At 37.4% G+C, this 17,260-nt stretch overlaps 1 protein-coding gene across 1 annotated transcript; it reads left to right on the top strand.

Annotated features, from left to right (window-relative positions):
• The first annotated feature begins 4,300 nt into the window (after positions 1–4,300).
• On the top strand, positions 4,301–15,896 carry LOC115454219 (coiled-coil domain-containing protein 42 homolog). The gene is made up of 7 exons (XM_037436620.1): positions 4,301–4,480; positions 4,934–5,135; positions 5,745–5,918; positions 6,959–7,037; positions 8,711–8,850; positions 10,754–11,016; positions 15,807–15,896. Exons 1-7 carry the CDS (start codon positions 4,371–4,373, stop codon positions 15,832–15,834), a joined length of 996 nt encoding a protein of 331 aa, XP_037292517.1. The 5' UTR covers positions 4,301–4,370; the 3' UTR covers positions 15,835–15,896.
• Positions 15,897–17,260: the final 1,364 nt, after the last annotated feature.

Below are 17,260 nucleotides of genomic sequence, written 5' to 3'. Positions count from 1 at the left end.
GTACCACCAATTTTTAGAGGATTACCCATTAACTTATGTTGGCACGACCGCCCTCTATCTGGTTTGAAAGTTAGATTACTTTTTCTCGTATTATATCATAATCAGCTATTCTGTTTATAAAATTTACATACGCATATATCATACATATATTTTTTTCCTGTAATCCCAAAAAAACCGTAGATTTACAAATAAATCGTTAAATCTAGCTACTTAGCCTGCTGGACTAGAGTAGACTAGAGTCTGGCCAACGGGTCGTGTCACATAAATATAGCGGCAAATTAAAAAAATCTACGGTTTGTAACCCCGTGAAGACTAAAAAGATGAGTTTATCTTGCAGTTATATTTTCATTAAAAAAATATCTTTTATTTTAACAATCTTAAATAAAAACATTAGTCACTTGATGTTTACCCGCGGTTATAAGGTAAATTTTTTTTAATTTGCCGCCATACTTTCTAGCCACGATTCTTTGGCCAGACTCTATTTACGCAAGGCTAACAGCAGATACAGATAAACTAGACCAATCAGAGCCTGCAAAAGATTGCAAAAACTGCGCTCATTAGCTAAACCAAAATCGGGCTGATGGAAATGCAAGGGATTGGTCGTTCCGATATGACAGGCAACGTTATTGGTTGAGCTTGTTCAAATGTGGATCACGCCAGCTTCTTCTTGAACTTAACGTAGGTAATAGCTGCTTGTTCTTGTTCTAAGGTAATAGCAGTGCTATGCCAACTGTTTAAGCACTGTATTGCTGTGGTACAGCTACACAGTGCTTGAAGTCAAGTAAAAAAAAAACCTTAAAAAGCAAAGCGCGGGAAACTTTGGATTGTGACGGATATATTACCAGTAAATATTTCTTATCAGCTAAGTTGTAATTATTTGTATATTTAGTAATTTAGTGTTTTCTCAATTAGCGTATATAATATATGGTTTTTTTGTAAGTGTAAATATTATTTATTAAGTAGTAGGTATGTACCCTGACCAAGGTTGGTTTATCCCCAGGGCGGGCGATTTCGTTACAAATACAACAATAAATTCACCGAGGTTCATGGATTGTTCTTAAATGTGTGTAATAGTCGTAGGTAAATGATTATATTTTTAGTAAAACAAATATTTACGTTCTCTCTTTACAGAGACATCAGAGAGTTACATCGTCTCCATTATATTGCACTCTGAATTTTACTGCGTGGCTATTGGCTACAGCAACCTATTAAAATATAATAACCAACTATGTTGACTGCCTTGGTGGCTTAGTTGTACTGCATGCGTGGTACGGCAGCGCTTTGAGGTCCTGGATTCCAATCCTGGGTCGGGCAAAGTGATATTTGGGTTTTTCTGCTCAGTATCAGCCTGGAGTCTTTTTTGTTTTTTGTTTTCGCGGAGAAAGTGCCTTATTACTACCGCCCAGCCTTCGAGGGGGGGGGGGGGGGCGGTTGAACGCTTATGTTGGGTTCACCGTGCCTTACGACCCGGCGTTGAGCCGCCCGGATTGGAACTTGACCTTCGGGCGACCGCCGGGCCGAGTCCCTAACCTATATACAATGCAGGGGGGGGGGGGGCTCAGAAGCCCCCGCGTAACCGAAGGACGCCCTCGGCGTCAACGGCAGCATAAGGCCTACCTTCCACGCTGCCGTTCATCCCGGGGGTCATCACAATGTGCGAGATGTGCACAACGTACACTAAGGGCGGACGGCCCCCCACCGCCCGCCGACGACTACCGATGGCCCCTATTAGTCGTTTTTTACGACAGGCAGGGGATACCGTGGTGGAATTCTCCAAACGCCCTCATTCCACAGGGCGGATCAGCCCGGAGTCTGGAATTTGTGCCCGATATGGCGATAGGCTCGCCCCTTATCACATCAAGGGACACATTACACTTGGCGAACAGTGGGTGCCCTGGGCACCCACAATATACAGAGGCACAAGCTTCTGTATACCCCTTCGGGAGTAAATGCGTAATAATGTGTGTGTGTGTTGAATATAGGTAAACTTCTACATCCCGCCCTGGATCTTGAATTTTTTTGAGGCGGGGCAAAATCTGTAAAATGCTGTCCCCACCACCTATATTTTTACCTTTGTCATCTTCATCATCTTTTTGCGCCCCGCGGGAAATAATTTTAGTATTGAATATACTGTATGTGTCAGTAGTAAAAGTTGCATTAATGATGAGTTATGTATTCGTCTGCCAAGTTTGAATTTGCCGCCCTGGGCATGGGCCCCGGCTAGCCCCCCTTTAGATCTGGGGCTGTCAACAGCAACAAACTATATATTCATTTTATTTATTCTATTTTATTTGGGTAAAAATAACACAATATAAAAAATAGACGTTTTTAATAAAGGTATTTAAGTAGGTATTTACTACTGAGAACATCGTTAAACTAGAGGCCATAAAGTATTATACTACGTAACTAGGAGCCGCCGAGCCTCAGCGCCGAGCATTAACCCATCAAATAGTCTGTGGTTTATGGCTCATCAGACTTAACCTCAGAGCTAAACTAAGGGCCTTGCTGAGGGGTAAACCCAAATAGAAATATAGGTTATAATATAATATGGAAGGTAAACCTGTCCCTATATTCTGAGCCATATAGTAGTTAGTATATTATAATTATCTTTGGCTAATCCTGTTCTGAGGCTAAACCACACCCCAAAGAGAATTATTGTGTAGCTGCGTAATATCAGAAGGTTGCGTGTTCACATCACGTCGGGGTCACCACTGTAGCGGCGTAGTTCAGGAACAGATGGTTGCGTTCCTCTATAGAGGGGAAAGATTCCCAGTCAGGCAGATGATGCGTCTGGGGCCTTATTCTCTATCCCGCACGTTATTTTGACAGTGCGTAACAAGCATATAACACAACCCATCATGTTTAGTACTATAGAAATTTGGCTTACAGAATACCATTCCACACACATTTCTCGAAGATAACATGACACGGCCGCGTTACGCGATTTCACTATCATACAGAATAAGGGCCCTGACCGGCCGCGATCATGCCCTGGTAACTTCGAACTAATTATTTTTTTAGAATAAGCGCCATCTCTCCCCTATACATGGCACTAATTTCTTAATATCTTTTTTCAGTGTGACTAGTTCATTATATGTTAGTTTTAGTACGTATAAATTTTGATAATTCTGGTATTTTTTTTTTATTTAAGCTTGAACTAAACAAGCTGTTATGCTTTAAAAATAAATTTTATTACTTCCTATAAAAGTTATCTACAATACTTATAATTTTAAAATAAATTTGGACGAATAGCAATATTTTTAGTATTTTATAGTAGTTTACTGCTAACAAACAATAGCAACTTCCAGTAAACGTCATAAGATATTTTTCTGTCGGTAAATTTGTATATTCGTGCGCATTTTCTTGTGATTTTTGTTTTTTGTTGTATATTTACGTTGAATTGAGCTTCAGTTCTTCCGTATTTAAGAAATAAATATTGACTGTGTTTGTATAAGTATTAGTGACATACATTAGATAGGCCCTCTATAAGAAATTTGAACTATTTATATCAGTGTAGTGTTGTTTGTAAAACATTTTACATAATGTCCCGGAACATCAGACAATGTATTAATAAATGTGTAAAAGAAATAAATTAGTTAAAATATACTATTGTATTATTTATCTTTGAATTGGGTCAAATCATTACATTTCGACCCATACGTAGAACAAAATTTATCTGCAAAACACTGATTCTGACACTTAATAAAATAAATTCCTTATTTGTTATTTACATAACAGCATATTATGTTCCAAAAATTGTTACTAAGAACCAGTGTCAAAGAGAATTATAATATATATGGACCAGTGATTTACAATTACGACGTTTTCTACCGATGGGTCGACATAGAATTAAATATATTATTTTGAAAGTTAGAAACCTATATATGCATATACATGCATAGGTATATTTATTTTATTTCCCTATATGGCGTCCAGATGTCGCTCAACGTTATGAAATTTTAAACTGAGAGTTGCCAGTCTATTTCCAGTATTATATATTAGTCTATGGCCGCGATCCCTCCCACAGTTCTTATTCGGAGGTGGTATATATGCTGCATGTCGCGCAAATTGTGCAAGCGTAATCCCGGATCGATGTTGCCATCTATCGTGATTGCTGTGTGATATCACTGCAGTTGTGTCACTGACTCACTGCATCGATCCTCTTGTAGTTCCGGCGATGTTGACAAGATAGCGGTATATGCACTAACTGTACCGCCACAATTGCCACACGAGCCACACCTTTGTATCATTGCCTAGCAACTAAGCAATAAATTAATGCACTTTGGCAATCATTAGCAACCGTTGTTTACATGGTTTGAAATTCTCGAATACAATTTATTTTATATCAATATACGTACTTTAAATCAAAAATGAATAAAAATCTCAAAGATTTAGCTCCTATTGCCATACCTCATGGTCCACCAGTGGAATGCACTGAAGAGTATTTCAAATCTTTGAAGGAGAGTGCGAGTATGGTAAAGTAAGTATGCATTCTAAAAGAGAGCAGTTAATATTTACATAGCATCAATTCTTTTCCTTTTTTAAGGATACGTAGGGGTGTAAATACCAGTATTCCATCAGTTAGATCCCACATGTCAGCTTATCGCCATTTATCGTGCCTAATTTCGGACTCCAGGATTCCGGCCTGATGTTGATCAGGATAATCCAATATCTCTTTTCCTAGTCTGTGAATCGATACCTCAGTGTAGTAATCCTGCCGAAACACAGTATTAATATTCTCAAGCGAGCCACGTTTCCTTGGAGTTTAGTGGTTATGTCAGATGCTACGGCCATCTCACCGAATTGTCAACGGCATGCTCTTCAGTTCGGGTCTCCAATCTATTTTTGTAGCTGGCATTTCGACTAGAAACCCAGCAGTACAGGAATTAATCCATATGGGGTTTTTATCTATTAATATTTGTCTCTCGATAAGAAAATACCCAGTATGGGACATAGCGCGGCCGACGCCACAAATCCTGATGGAACAAGCCCGGCGCGACCTTATGGAGGCGGAAGAGAAACTAACAGAAAAGCGAGAAGAAGAGAAGAAGAACAGGCTTATGATGGATGCCAAATGGGCCGAATTGCGCAACAAGGAAATGCTGCTCAAAGAATCCTTCATCAGCTTTAACAAGGTTCGTCAGATGTCTTATTTTTATCGTGTTGGATATTTTTTCCACCAGATCCACGCCATGTTAAACTGTAGTGCCTTTTTACCCAACTAACTAAAAACGTTTATTTTTTTTATTTAAATAACAAATTTATGAAAACATTTAGGTATTCTATATATTGTCTAAATGCCTAGGTATTATATAGACTACCGGAGGTTACAGATTCTCAATAATAGCGACATTAGACTAAATCTTCCAATCATATTATTTATACAAAACTATTCAATCAAGGGAAGTCACATCTTCATTTTTTTATTTTTTTAGGAATGCTTACAGACTAATAACATTAAGTTTGGTTACATTAATGTATAATCCAATTGCTAATAACTAGCCTCCACATTTGAGTATACAAATAACGATATCAAAACAGCGATATCAAAGTAACAGTATTACACTAGTTCTATAAGAAGTACGATATCACAGATATGAATATAATACAGTAGACAGATATGAATATAATACAGTAGCAAACATATCATTACATGAAAATGCTTTTTTTACTCACAGTTAAGTACAACTGAAGTCTGGACTGTAAATACACAGTAAGTTAACTTAATATTTCACACAAAACAGTTCATAAGAGAGAATCAGGAGAAGCGTGATCGAGCCGAGCGTAAGATGGAGGCTGACAACGAAGTGCTAGTCCGAAAGACACGAGAGACGGAGGCCATGAGGCAACGCGTGGCTGAGATGGAGGAGGTCAGGGTGCTCATGGAGAAGCAGGTCAAGGACTACACTATATATGAGGTACGCTGCCGTGGAGTTATTTATAGCGCTCAAGGATAAGGGAAGAGTAGGATAAGTAGATGGTAGGTGGGTAAAGGATAGAAAATTTTCTATAAATACAAATGTGCTTTTCGTATTTGCTCGCGTAGAAGCGATAAAATAATGACTTAAATATCTGAAGGACTAACGATACTTAATCAAAAGTAATATTTTTTTGGAATACACAAATCAACATGTAAGCTATATTTACACATGCTCCAGTCAACCACTACAAGTTCATTTTTATCTACTATATTTCGGTGACGAAAATACTGACTACCTACTACTAATTTTTGGAATCTAGATATTGATATATATATTTAGCTATTTTAATCTAATTAAATGTCCGTATTTATATAAGCGGTCTTAAATGTTATTCAGAATTAATAGTAATGATTCTTATAAATTGTGTCGACATATAATAAGTACAACTTTGTTCGCCTACGTGATAAATAAAGTAGATATTTTATTTATTGAAAGTGCCAGATCGACTGGACTAGTGCTACTCTCTCACAAGAAACCGTCGCAAAGAGGAATTTGCTGTGGCTTTGGATTTAATAATATAGGCCCCTAAATATGTAATCGCTGCTCACGAACATTCACAAACTGAGTGAATTAACGACCTATGCGAGCTTTTAAGGAAATATGATAATAATAGGCATTGAAAGTTGACAAATAGTATAGACTAGAGCAAATATTCTAGAGACTTAACTCCTTCCTATCTTTCTATTTGATTAATTTTGTTGCGGGATAAAGACAAATAATTATTGTTTCCTGGGACTTCACCGCTCGGTGTCATAAAATGCGTGTCACTGCTGATCCAGGTTACAGGAGTTGTAGTGGTGTGTGTGAGGGTGGGAAAGTCTCAAATAGTACGTCTAACGATCTAAAAATAAAGAAAATATAGGCTGGTTCCTTCTTAATGTTTAGAAATAAAAGCCTTTGCAAACTGTTAAAGAACGCTAACCATGTAGGTCTCGGCGTTTCGATGCGTACGTGTTTAAAACAATTTTAATTAACAGGACTACCTCATGGCAGTGGTACACAGTTACCCAGAGTTCAAACAACCGCTGGACGTTTTAAATCGTTATGAAGCATTAGGTTTGTTGTGTTTATCTATATTATTTACTGGACTTAAAAAATAAAGTGATTTGCCTGGGATTCTAATTTGCCCACGGGACATACACTAACCCCCTTATTCATAGACGTTATTTATCTAAGGACGGAGCATTGCTGTGATAACAAGTCTGTTTCTCAGCTTTGTTTATCTGACAGTCAACCAGGGTTACCAACTCCTAAAAAAATAACCCTAAAGTCACGATAAAATATCCCTAAATGCAAATGCAAAAACTCCAAGTAAAGCCCTGTACTATTAATGTTATTTTGTATGGTGTATTGTATAACGAATGTAAATACCTATCTAAGAATATAATTGAAAGAAGTTCCCTGTTTTATTAAAATTTAAAGGCCGAAGCCGTGCCTGTAGTTGTGAGGATCAAAGAGAATTATTATACAGCGTCTCAGAACAATAACAAGCATTGTTCTGAGTAAGCGTGGATAGTGAGTGAGGTGTATTTGGAATTATTGCAGATAAACGGTTTTTGTTCAGTCAAACAGTAATACATGAAAACATTTTTATTATTCTAAAAATAGCCCTAAATTTTTTGGGCCCTGAAAAAAGTCTACTACACTTATTTTAGCCCTAAATTTAGGGCTAAAAGCGCTAAGTTGGCAAGCCTGCAGTCAACTAGATTCTAGATGTATCTCAATATTAGCCAATCACGACGGCCCTATGTCTACGCACTGCGAAGGCTGCCATGCCGTCAGCACTGAGAAACAGACTTGTTATCATAGCAAAGATGGAGCTTAGATAAATAATGTCTATGAATAAGGGGATAAAGTTTTAGGTTTGAGTAGCCAGTAGTACCACCGCAATTTTTTTTGCTACCGCTACGGCGCCAAACAACAGTATGTGTGCACTGTTGTGATTCGGTTTGGGGTCGTTCAAGTACTTATTACGTAACGCAATTTGGAGGGGAGGGGGGTCTAGTAAAACGTTACGATGCGTTACAGGTGCGGGAGGGGGGGGGGGTTGAACAACGCGTTATGTAACGTAACATTGGATTTTTTATTTTAAAACAATAACCAAGGTATTTTACCGATTTTCCTAGACTATAGCAACCCGTAATAGGGCCGGATTCGATAATAGATCAATGAGATTACAGTTTATTTGATACCGTAAAACCTAGCACCTTTGCCATCATTCCAAAAAAACTTTTTATCAAAAATTAAACCGCCTGCAATAACACTAAATACCAATTTTTTTTTAAGATTACCATAACTCTATATGAGTTGAGGACTTATATGTTTTCTTCCACAAAGTATATTGATAGATTAGGTATTTGAAATGCCATTTCAAAAAGTATCTTTTATCTGAAATCTCAGATTCTTTATTTGCAAGTATTTTGTAACTTTTATTTCAGATGGTAGTGGTAGGATATATTTTATATCCGCTCGGATAGCGACCACCGTACACAAGGTGTTAAAACCCGCCATAGCGCCTGTGAGACTGTCGCGTTCCGGGATCGTCCTGTGTATATTCGGTTCGAAGATGCCGGCACAATTTCGCAAACGAAAGTTGCTATTGGGTTTTGCTAGGTTTTACGTATTCTTATTGTTATACAGATGAGTTATTCTCATTGGTTTATTCCCGGAATTGATCGGAAGATAGCGATTTGTATCGTTCCGTGGCTAATGGTATTTTTTATTGACAGCCGCTGCAAAAAGCACCCTAGCCGATCGTCAAGAGCGGGACCTGGAAATGTTGGAGAACGCTCGCCAGGAGATAGCGGCGTTGACCGAGGAGAAGAAACTCTTCATCATGGGTCTTAACAACACTCTTGCCAATTTGCGGGTGAGGATTATTTTTATTCTCTTGAATGACGAGACGAGCTTGCCGTTCGTCTGATGGTAAGCGATACGACCGCCCATAAACAGAAAAAACACCATCCAACACTTTGAATTACAAAGTATTGTTTGGTATTCCACTGCGCTCGCCATCCTGAGACGTGAGATGTTAAGTCTCACTATGTCCAGTAGTTACACTGGCTTTAATGTCCATCAAACTGGAACACAACAGTGAATACACACTGCTGTTTGGCGACAGAAATAGACATTGCGGTGGTACCTACCCAGGAGGACTTTCACATATGAGAGACCTACCACCAGTAAAGGTTGTGGAGATATTAGCCATGTATAAAACCTACGTTACATGAAGCTGCGATAGCCTAGTTGTTTGTGGAACGGACTGCCGAGACGAATGTCCGCAGGTTTAAATCCCAAGCGCACACACCCCTGACTTTTCTAAAAAAATATGTGTGTATTCTTTGTGAATTATCGCTTGCTTTAACGGTGAAGGAAAACGTCGTCAGGAAACCTGTATACCTGCGAAATTCTCTATGGGAACTTTCGAGGATATGTGAAGTCTACCAATCCGCACTACAGCGTGGTGGACTAAGGCCTAATCCCTCTCAGTAGTAGCGGAGGGCCGTGCCCAGCAGTGGGACAGTATATTATACAGGGCTGATATTGTTATTAAAACCTACATTTAATTAGAGCTGAACTATATAAGGATGCGTTTAAATATGGTACTTGTGTCATCTGGTTCAGTCACCTTGTCCAACTGTTCAAACGTTTCTGAGCAAACGTGGGTGTGCGTTGCCCGCGCGCCTTATGCCAGTAGTTTTAAGGTTGCTTTTGATGTGTCACAAATACAATAGCATAATTGGTTAGGCGTGGGAAAATACAAATAGTTACTTGTAATAAAGCTATTAACATGATAAAATTCGAGTATTCGTATGTACACCTACGGCAATTTTTATGAACGGTAGGGATTGAAGTATATTCTGTAGACACGAAAATCCATATAAACTATAAGTCCAAAATCTGAACTAAAATGGCGACAACACGTCACTGTTATAACCTAGTTATTCACTTGAATAACAAATAATTTTATTTATTTGACTAATATCTTATATTTAAATCCAGGGTTACACTTTGACTCGAATTCTTATATCATGAGCGCCACTCCGTACACATTTTGATTGCAGTTCAATTCAGTTGAACACAGTGAATGTTCGGAACGCCAAATTTAGTACGTAGTACATATACATATATATCGATGATGGTAGGTGGTAATAGTAGGTCACACCAACACGAAAATCCTGCTGAGTGGTTACTATTGTTCAATCTATTTCTGCGTCGCTAGCGTTCTTGTACTGCCTTCGGAATACGCTACGTTTACGAAACGTTTCCATTGCGATTCGCATGCGTCGGGCCTAGTGTGCAATTGAGAGACTTTCCCGCCCTCACATCCACCACTACAACTCCTGTAATCCAGGATCAGCAGTGGCACATTTTATAACACCGAGCGGTGAAGCTCGGCGTCAATAAGTAATGAACTAAGGAGGCGTTTTAACCTCAAGGATAGGGACGTTTACAACCAGATAAGCTAGTTATAAAGCACCACGGATAAAATTAAATGAAAGGGTCCTATCACATGAGCTGTTAGATTTGATTACAATAGGCATGGCAAAAACGCTGGAAAGCACGGAAATTCCGTCTAGGCTCTAGTGGGCAAGTGTGAGTTGTCGCCAGTGGCGTAGCGTGGCGTGTCTGTCGCCCCGGGTCGCCCAATTGGATGAATGTGGTTGCTGCTCCAAGGAACCGGGCGAGAGGGAACCACGCTGCGCCACTGGTTTTCAGATGCCATCAAGCTGGCTTGTTCGTCTCGTCATCCAATTGTAATAACTCCGCAGTGGCGATACGACAAAGTGAGGAATCGCGTGATAAAATGGGAGTTGGCGCTGAACCGCCTGAAAGAGACCGCGTCGAGGAGGCACGTGGAGCTCAGCCATGTGCGAGCCGCCATATGGAGTCTGTACGTGAAGATCTGCAACCAGAAGGGACTGCCGCTGGAGGCACCGGTCTCCGACTTCGAGCAGCAGCTCGTGGTCATCATGAGAGCTCTGTTGGAGCTGCGCAGGATATATAGGATTGCGCAAAGACGCTCGAAGGAGAAGTAAGTCTTTCATATTATGTAATATCAGCTTTTGCTCGCGGCTTCGCCTAGCATGAAGGAGGTTTCCGGGGTAATTTTTTTTCCGTCTTCCTTGATATATATTGTTATGTTATGACCAAATTACACAAAATCATTACAAATAGTAGCCTATGTGTTATTCTGATGTATAACCAATATTACTGTAAAGTTTCATCCAAATCCCTTCAATAGTTTTTTCGTGAAAGAAGAACAAGCGTACATACATCCATCCTCACAAACTTTAGCATTTATAATATTACTAGGATATCAGCCACTATTTTCAATAAACGATCCGAATCGCTTTATTCGATCTATCTCTTAAATAGATCAATCAGAACGAAGCATTTTTGACATGCTTACAAATGATTGTTGTCCTGCGATCTCAGGTTCGATTCCCCGGTCGAGTAAGGTGATATAGCGTTTAACTATTCAGTACTAACCCGGAGTCTGAAATTTGTTCCCGATATGGTGATAAGCTGGCCAAGTGCAAGTTGCGTCTCTACTTACCTGTTTAATATTCATGCATAACAACTGTGACATTTTAATAGGACATTGCTATTTATTACTTGAAAATAACTTTTACTCATTATTTGCTACTGCCTCGGTGGCGTAGTTGTAATAGGGTATTACACTCTTTTTTGAAAAGTGTCTTAAATTAATCTTAAGATGATAAAATACCACTAGAAATTTTATAAAAATATTTTCAATCAATAGGTACTTTTAAAATACATTTAAATATTACATTTTAAATTTTCCCGCGTAAATAAATGAAAACGCTAGAGGCCACGTTGCTGACGTCATCTCGATAGTAAACATTAATGGTCTTATTCATAATAAAACTATCAGAATTATCGGAAGTTTATCTGGGCGTTATCGGAGGCATGTAAAAAATTGGTATTCATAATAGTTAATTTGCGCTAAAAATCTCCGATAAAAATGCTTTGATTTATCGAGCCTAACACCCGTCTTTACACCTATGTTAAGCGTTCGATAGCAAAAAAATGGCTGACATCGGTCAGCTGTTTCGTGTTTGACGCTTGGTGCCAAAGTCAGTCTGTACTTAGAAGTAAACAACATTTCGACCTCGTAGCCCATCATTTTCGTTTCAAGAAGTAATTTTATTTAGTTACGTATTAAAAATGCAAGCTAGGCTGCTTTAGGTAGAAAAATGTGTCGTCAGAAATTCAATCCGTTTTCTCTGGATAATGATGAATTCCGTTAACGGTATCATTTTTCCAAACATACGGCTGCATTTATAAGTGACTGATAGTCCGCGAAGAGTTGCAGCTTCACCGTATAGGTTGTGGCAGATAACCAGAATTGCAAGTATTAATTAACTGCATTGACGTGTTGGGATCGTCGTGAGGTAAGTTAATTCTATTCCATATTTATACAGACTTCGGTAAGTACGTATACCTAATGATGAGCTACTTTTAGATTCGTTTTCTTAATAGATGCAAGATGTTGGAGGCCTCTATGATTATCTCAAGCCACTACCGGTGGTATATGTAGCAGAGTGGAGCGTGCGCTCGTATTACATGCTGCAGATTATAATTATGCTCCACTTCTTTTCAGAGGAACCCTTGTTAAGGCTGAAATATCACCATGTAAAAGGCTTCCCATGTATAATTGGTTGTATTTATTACACCCATATAAAATTAAAAAATATGGTGGTGATGCAGCCTAATATTATATAGAAAGGGATATTATTCCCTCAATGTTGTTGTTCAGGTAAGATTTTCAGGAATATGTAGTTGAAAATTAGTTTAGGTTTTATTTTATTGCATAAACTAAACTCAAGAATTGTTGTAGGTAACTTGTGATACTAATCTTCAGATCAGAGATATTGTTAGATGGTAAAGCAGCACTCATAATTCCCGGATATTGCAACAAGAACTTTGGTGTGTGAAAACAGCATTTTCAATATCTGTTTCATGGCATATCTAAAATTTGACAATGTGAAGACTACTATTGTGTCTCTTGCAGTGTTGCACAACATTGCAATTGCTCAAAGAGAGATAAATGCCACAGAGCAGTGTTTGCAATATTGAAGAGGTGTCAGAATCAATTATCATTATTGACCCAACACATACCTAGATTAAAGTTGTTCACACTGAAAGGTAACTAATTAAACAACATAATTAAAGTTAGTCATTGTCATTTATTTTTATCAAATTTATTTTTCTTTTATTAATATATCTCAGTTTTATTTTTTTTATTTCACTGGAGCTCATTGTCCATCTGAATAGCATGCAACTCTCTCTTGTGTTGCACTTCTACTGCAATTTATCCTGCGGATGTGGGACAAACCTGAAATTATGCAATGTATAAGCATACAACATAATACTGAAATAAAAACAATATTTATTCAAATATACAACAGTAGTATCCCACAGGATTATAGCATAAAATTTAAATTACTTTATGATGATTTTTTAATACCTCCCTTATGTTTCCAGGTGGAGGGGGATTACAGTATACTAATGCATCACATGCATGCCTTAATCTGTGTATTGAACAAATTGTAAATCATATTTGATTATATGTTGACTTGTCATAAGAGCCTTTTATATGCCTACATGATAAATAAACATTTTTATTTATTTTCTTTGTTATTTTAACTAATAAAGACCTCAAAAATATGTTTTACTTATGACCTACCTAAAACAACAGTATCCTACATGATTATAGTATAAAAGGGATACATACATATCTCCTTTATATTTTCTATTGAAAGTGGGGTCTGAGGAATGAGCATGATCTAAAAAATAAAATTGATTTATTCCTTTTATATTTCATTGTGCTGTTTTAACTTTATTATTTGTGCTGAATGCCACCAGGGTACATAATCGCTATTGTATACTTATTATCCTAATATTTTATTTATATGAATATTTTAAGAGTGGCTATCATAGTGCGTATTGTTTGATATGCGCAATGCAAGAGTAGCAATATTACATTTCAGTTAGCTCAGCTCCCCCAAATGAATCTACAACAACTTCATGAAATTGTAGTTCGTGTCGACATTTTATGTTCAAGAATATGAACCCGCTCTCTAACCAATTTCTTCAACATAATCTTGTAAAAAAAGCAATAGTTATTAATGCAGGCATGAATAGCGCAAACGTTCAAATACAGAAAAGAGCTGCACCAATCTTGTCTTCCTCCAACCACTTTTCACTTCTCTACCATTTTATCGCAATTTGCTGCATGCGTTCTTCCAAGTTTTACAAAGAATTTCGAGAACAACAAATAAATCTTCTTCCTGTATTTATGTTGTTTACTTTTTTCAAATGCCATTCTGACTAATGTTGAGTAGGACATACAAGAGGCGGTACATTTGTCCGGTACAAGACGTCAAAATGTAAGAGTGGCTCAAAATTATATATTGTACTACTTCAAATTTTATGTCGCGGCAGTCACGTTACTTATTCTCCGTCTCTGGTAAACTGTAGGACGAGGACAGTGAGGTAGAGAACCGCATGCTACAAATTACAATAGGACGTTATTTTACAATGGACATTACATTACTGCATTTCGAGTCGCGAGCGAGAGGGAAATATTTTGAGGGTTAACATTACAAAATACTGTAAGATACGCATTGAAGCGCCGAGCCTCACTACGCCTCGCCTCATTTGAAGTAGGACGTTGTACCGGCTCAATACTAAAAAGAGGCTACTCTTACAAACTCTTTTTTATGTCATGTCCTACCCAACTCTAATTCTAACAATGACAGACAATTTTTTTTTTATTGTCTGTTTCCAGAGACAAAACTTGGTAGTAATTGGTAGAACTTATTTTAATTTTTTTTGTTCTATGAAATGGTAACATTGTGCACATTTAAAGACCTTTTTGTTATCGGCGGTTTATGGAACCATTATGAATAAGAAATTTTATCGAAGGCTCGATAAGCTTATAGGACGTGTTAACTATTTGCGATTTATACCTTCGATAAGGGTTTTATTATGAATAAGACCATAAGTAACGTTGCTGTGCATAAAGAAAGAGGAAATTATTACAATTAATATGAGCTACTATCCTTACCATTGGTGTGTTGTTCCTGAATGTGAGAATACTAGTGTAAAAACGCCAAAAAAAAAATATGGATTTAATTGCCAACTGATATAACTATGAGTATAAATTGGTTACAACTTACGAGGAGAGTTCTAAATTTAATATCCGAAAAAAATATTTATTTCGATAAATTAGAAATAGTGAACGCGTATTGACACTTCAAGTAGTTTACTGCCTTCGCATATTTGTAAAACAGATAAAAAAAAGTCAAAACTTTGAATTGAATTTAAAAATTTATTTTATAATTTTATGAACTATTTTCCGATTGCTTTTTGATTAAACTATATTATTTATGTAATTTTGGATTTTTCCACATACTCTAAAATACCCTATTGTAATCGGAACGAGTATGATGACCGCGCTGAGGTCCTGGGTTCGAATCCTGGGTCGGGCCAAAATTATTGTGACTGGGTTTTTTCATCTTAAAAATTACTCAGGCGCACCTCGGAGTTAGGAAGTTGGCGGTGTGATACTCCCGTGCCTCGGAAAGCTTGTAAAGCCGTTGGTCCTAAGCCTGATCTCTTTCCAGTTATATTAGATTGCCGTCTCACCGAACTATGAGAGTGAAGGAACAGAGTGCACCTGTGTATTGCACACACTTGTGCACTATAATATCTCCTGCGTGGCTGATCTCCGTTCAGATTGGCCGCCGCAGCCAAAAAAATCAGCTAGGAGCATTCAATGATTTGTACTTGCAGGGACGCCGAGTCATCGCAAACAGCGTAGTGGACCTGAACGGATACAATATCTACATATCCAGTTTACTAATAAACTATTTGATAAATTAATGGATTTTATTAGTAGATAGTTTCTAGACAAAAATTAAATAAGTTTTTAATTATTCGAGTACCTACTTACAAAGAATCTCTGCTGCTTCCTACCGAGGTAGGTATTTATGTAATGTTATGTACCTATATACATCATTCAGGTAATAAACTAGGTAAGTATTGCTGGTAGCATCGCGTGCGTATGATCTTCTCCGGTAGTAAAGTTTGGCTGTGTACGTTCTAGATGTACTAGATTTGGTGTTCTAAACATTCACTGTGTTTAACTGACTTGAACTGCAATCCATTCAAACTGACTAATATGGTCAATATTGACAGCTTGTGGTTGTGTACGGAGTGGGGCTCATAATATAAGAACTCGAGTCTAAGTGTCAACCTGGCTTTGAATAAAAAATATAAGTCAAATAAATAAAATTATTTGTTGTTCAAGTGAATAAATAGGTTTTAACAGTGACATTTTGGTTGCCATTTTAGTTCAGATTATGAACAAATTGTTTTCATGGACGTTCGTGTCTATAGAATATGCGTCAATGTATGTAGGCATTTCAAGACTAATAACAGGGCGAGTAGTAGAGGAGGCCCGTGCCCAACAGGGGAACAGTATACAATACAGGGCTGATTTTATTATAACAGGGCGAAATCTTGATTATCAAAATGAAATATTGCAACGTATAAATCATTGTTTTTATTATTTTATATTAATCTATACCAGCATTTCCTCGTGGCTTTACCCGTGTGAAAATGTTTTTCCGGGATGAAAGTCCCGCTGTAAATTTTCCCGGGATTGAAGTATACAATTCAGGAGAAATGTAGAATACTATTAGTGAAAACAAATCAAAATCGGTTTAGTAGTTCCAGAGATTAGCGCGTTCAAAGAACTCTTCAGTTTTATACAGAGTCATTTGGACATTGCATTACTAAAGGAAACTACATACTTTATTTACTACACATTTACTTGGAAATAACACTATACAATAAGTTTCTTGAGCTGATGATGACGCTTATGTCATCATCTAAACTATTGCTTCTAAATGAGAAACTACAAAATACCTAAGTATATAATTAAATTCGCGAACGTATGTATGTATTATCTGTCAAAAATAAATAAACCATAAATTAAAATATTATTGTATTGATTTAGGCATCAACTTAAGAAGTATAGTTTTTTTTTTTCAGAGCTTATTGGATTTTTGTGCCTGTTGTATGGTTTGTAACTGAAATCATCTTTTATATGGTTAAGTACGTAATCAAATAATACTGGTATTAGGCTAAACTATTCTGTGAATTTCTCATCATAATTTTGCAAAATGTAAACAGTGTGATAAAAACTTTTCACGGTAAGGAGATGGCACTACTTCACTGAAACT

This window comes from Manduca sexta, chromosome 9 (genome assembly GCF_014839805.1).
Source record: "Manduca sexta isolate Smith_Timp_Sample1 chromosome 9, JHU_Msex_v1.0, whole genome shotgun sequence".
In the NCBI taxonomy this organism is placed as follows: Eukaryota; Metazoa; Arthropoda; class Insecta; order Lepidoptera; family Sphingidae; genus Manduca; species Manduca sexta.
The sequence above is the reverse complement of the archived record's forward strand: the minus strand, read 5'-3'. Positions and strand labels throughout refer to the sequence as shown.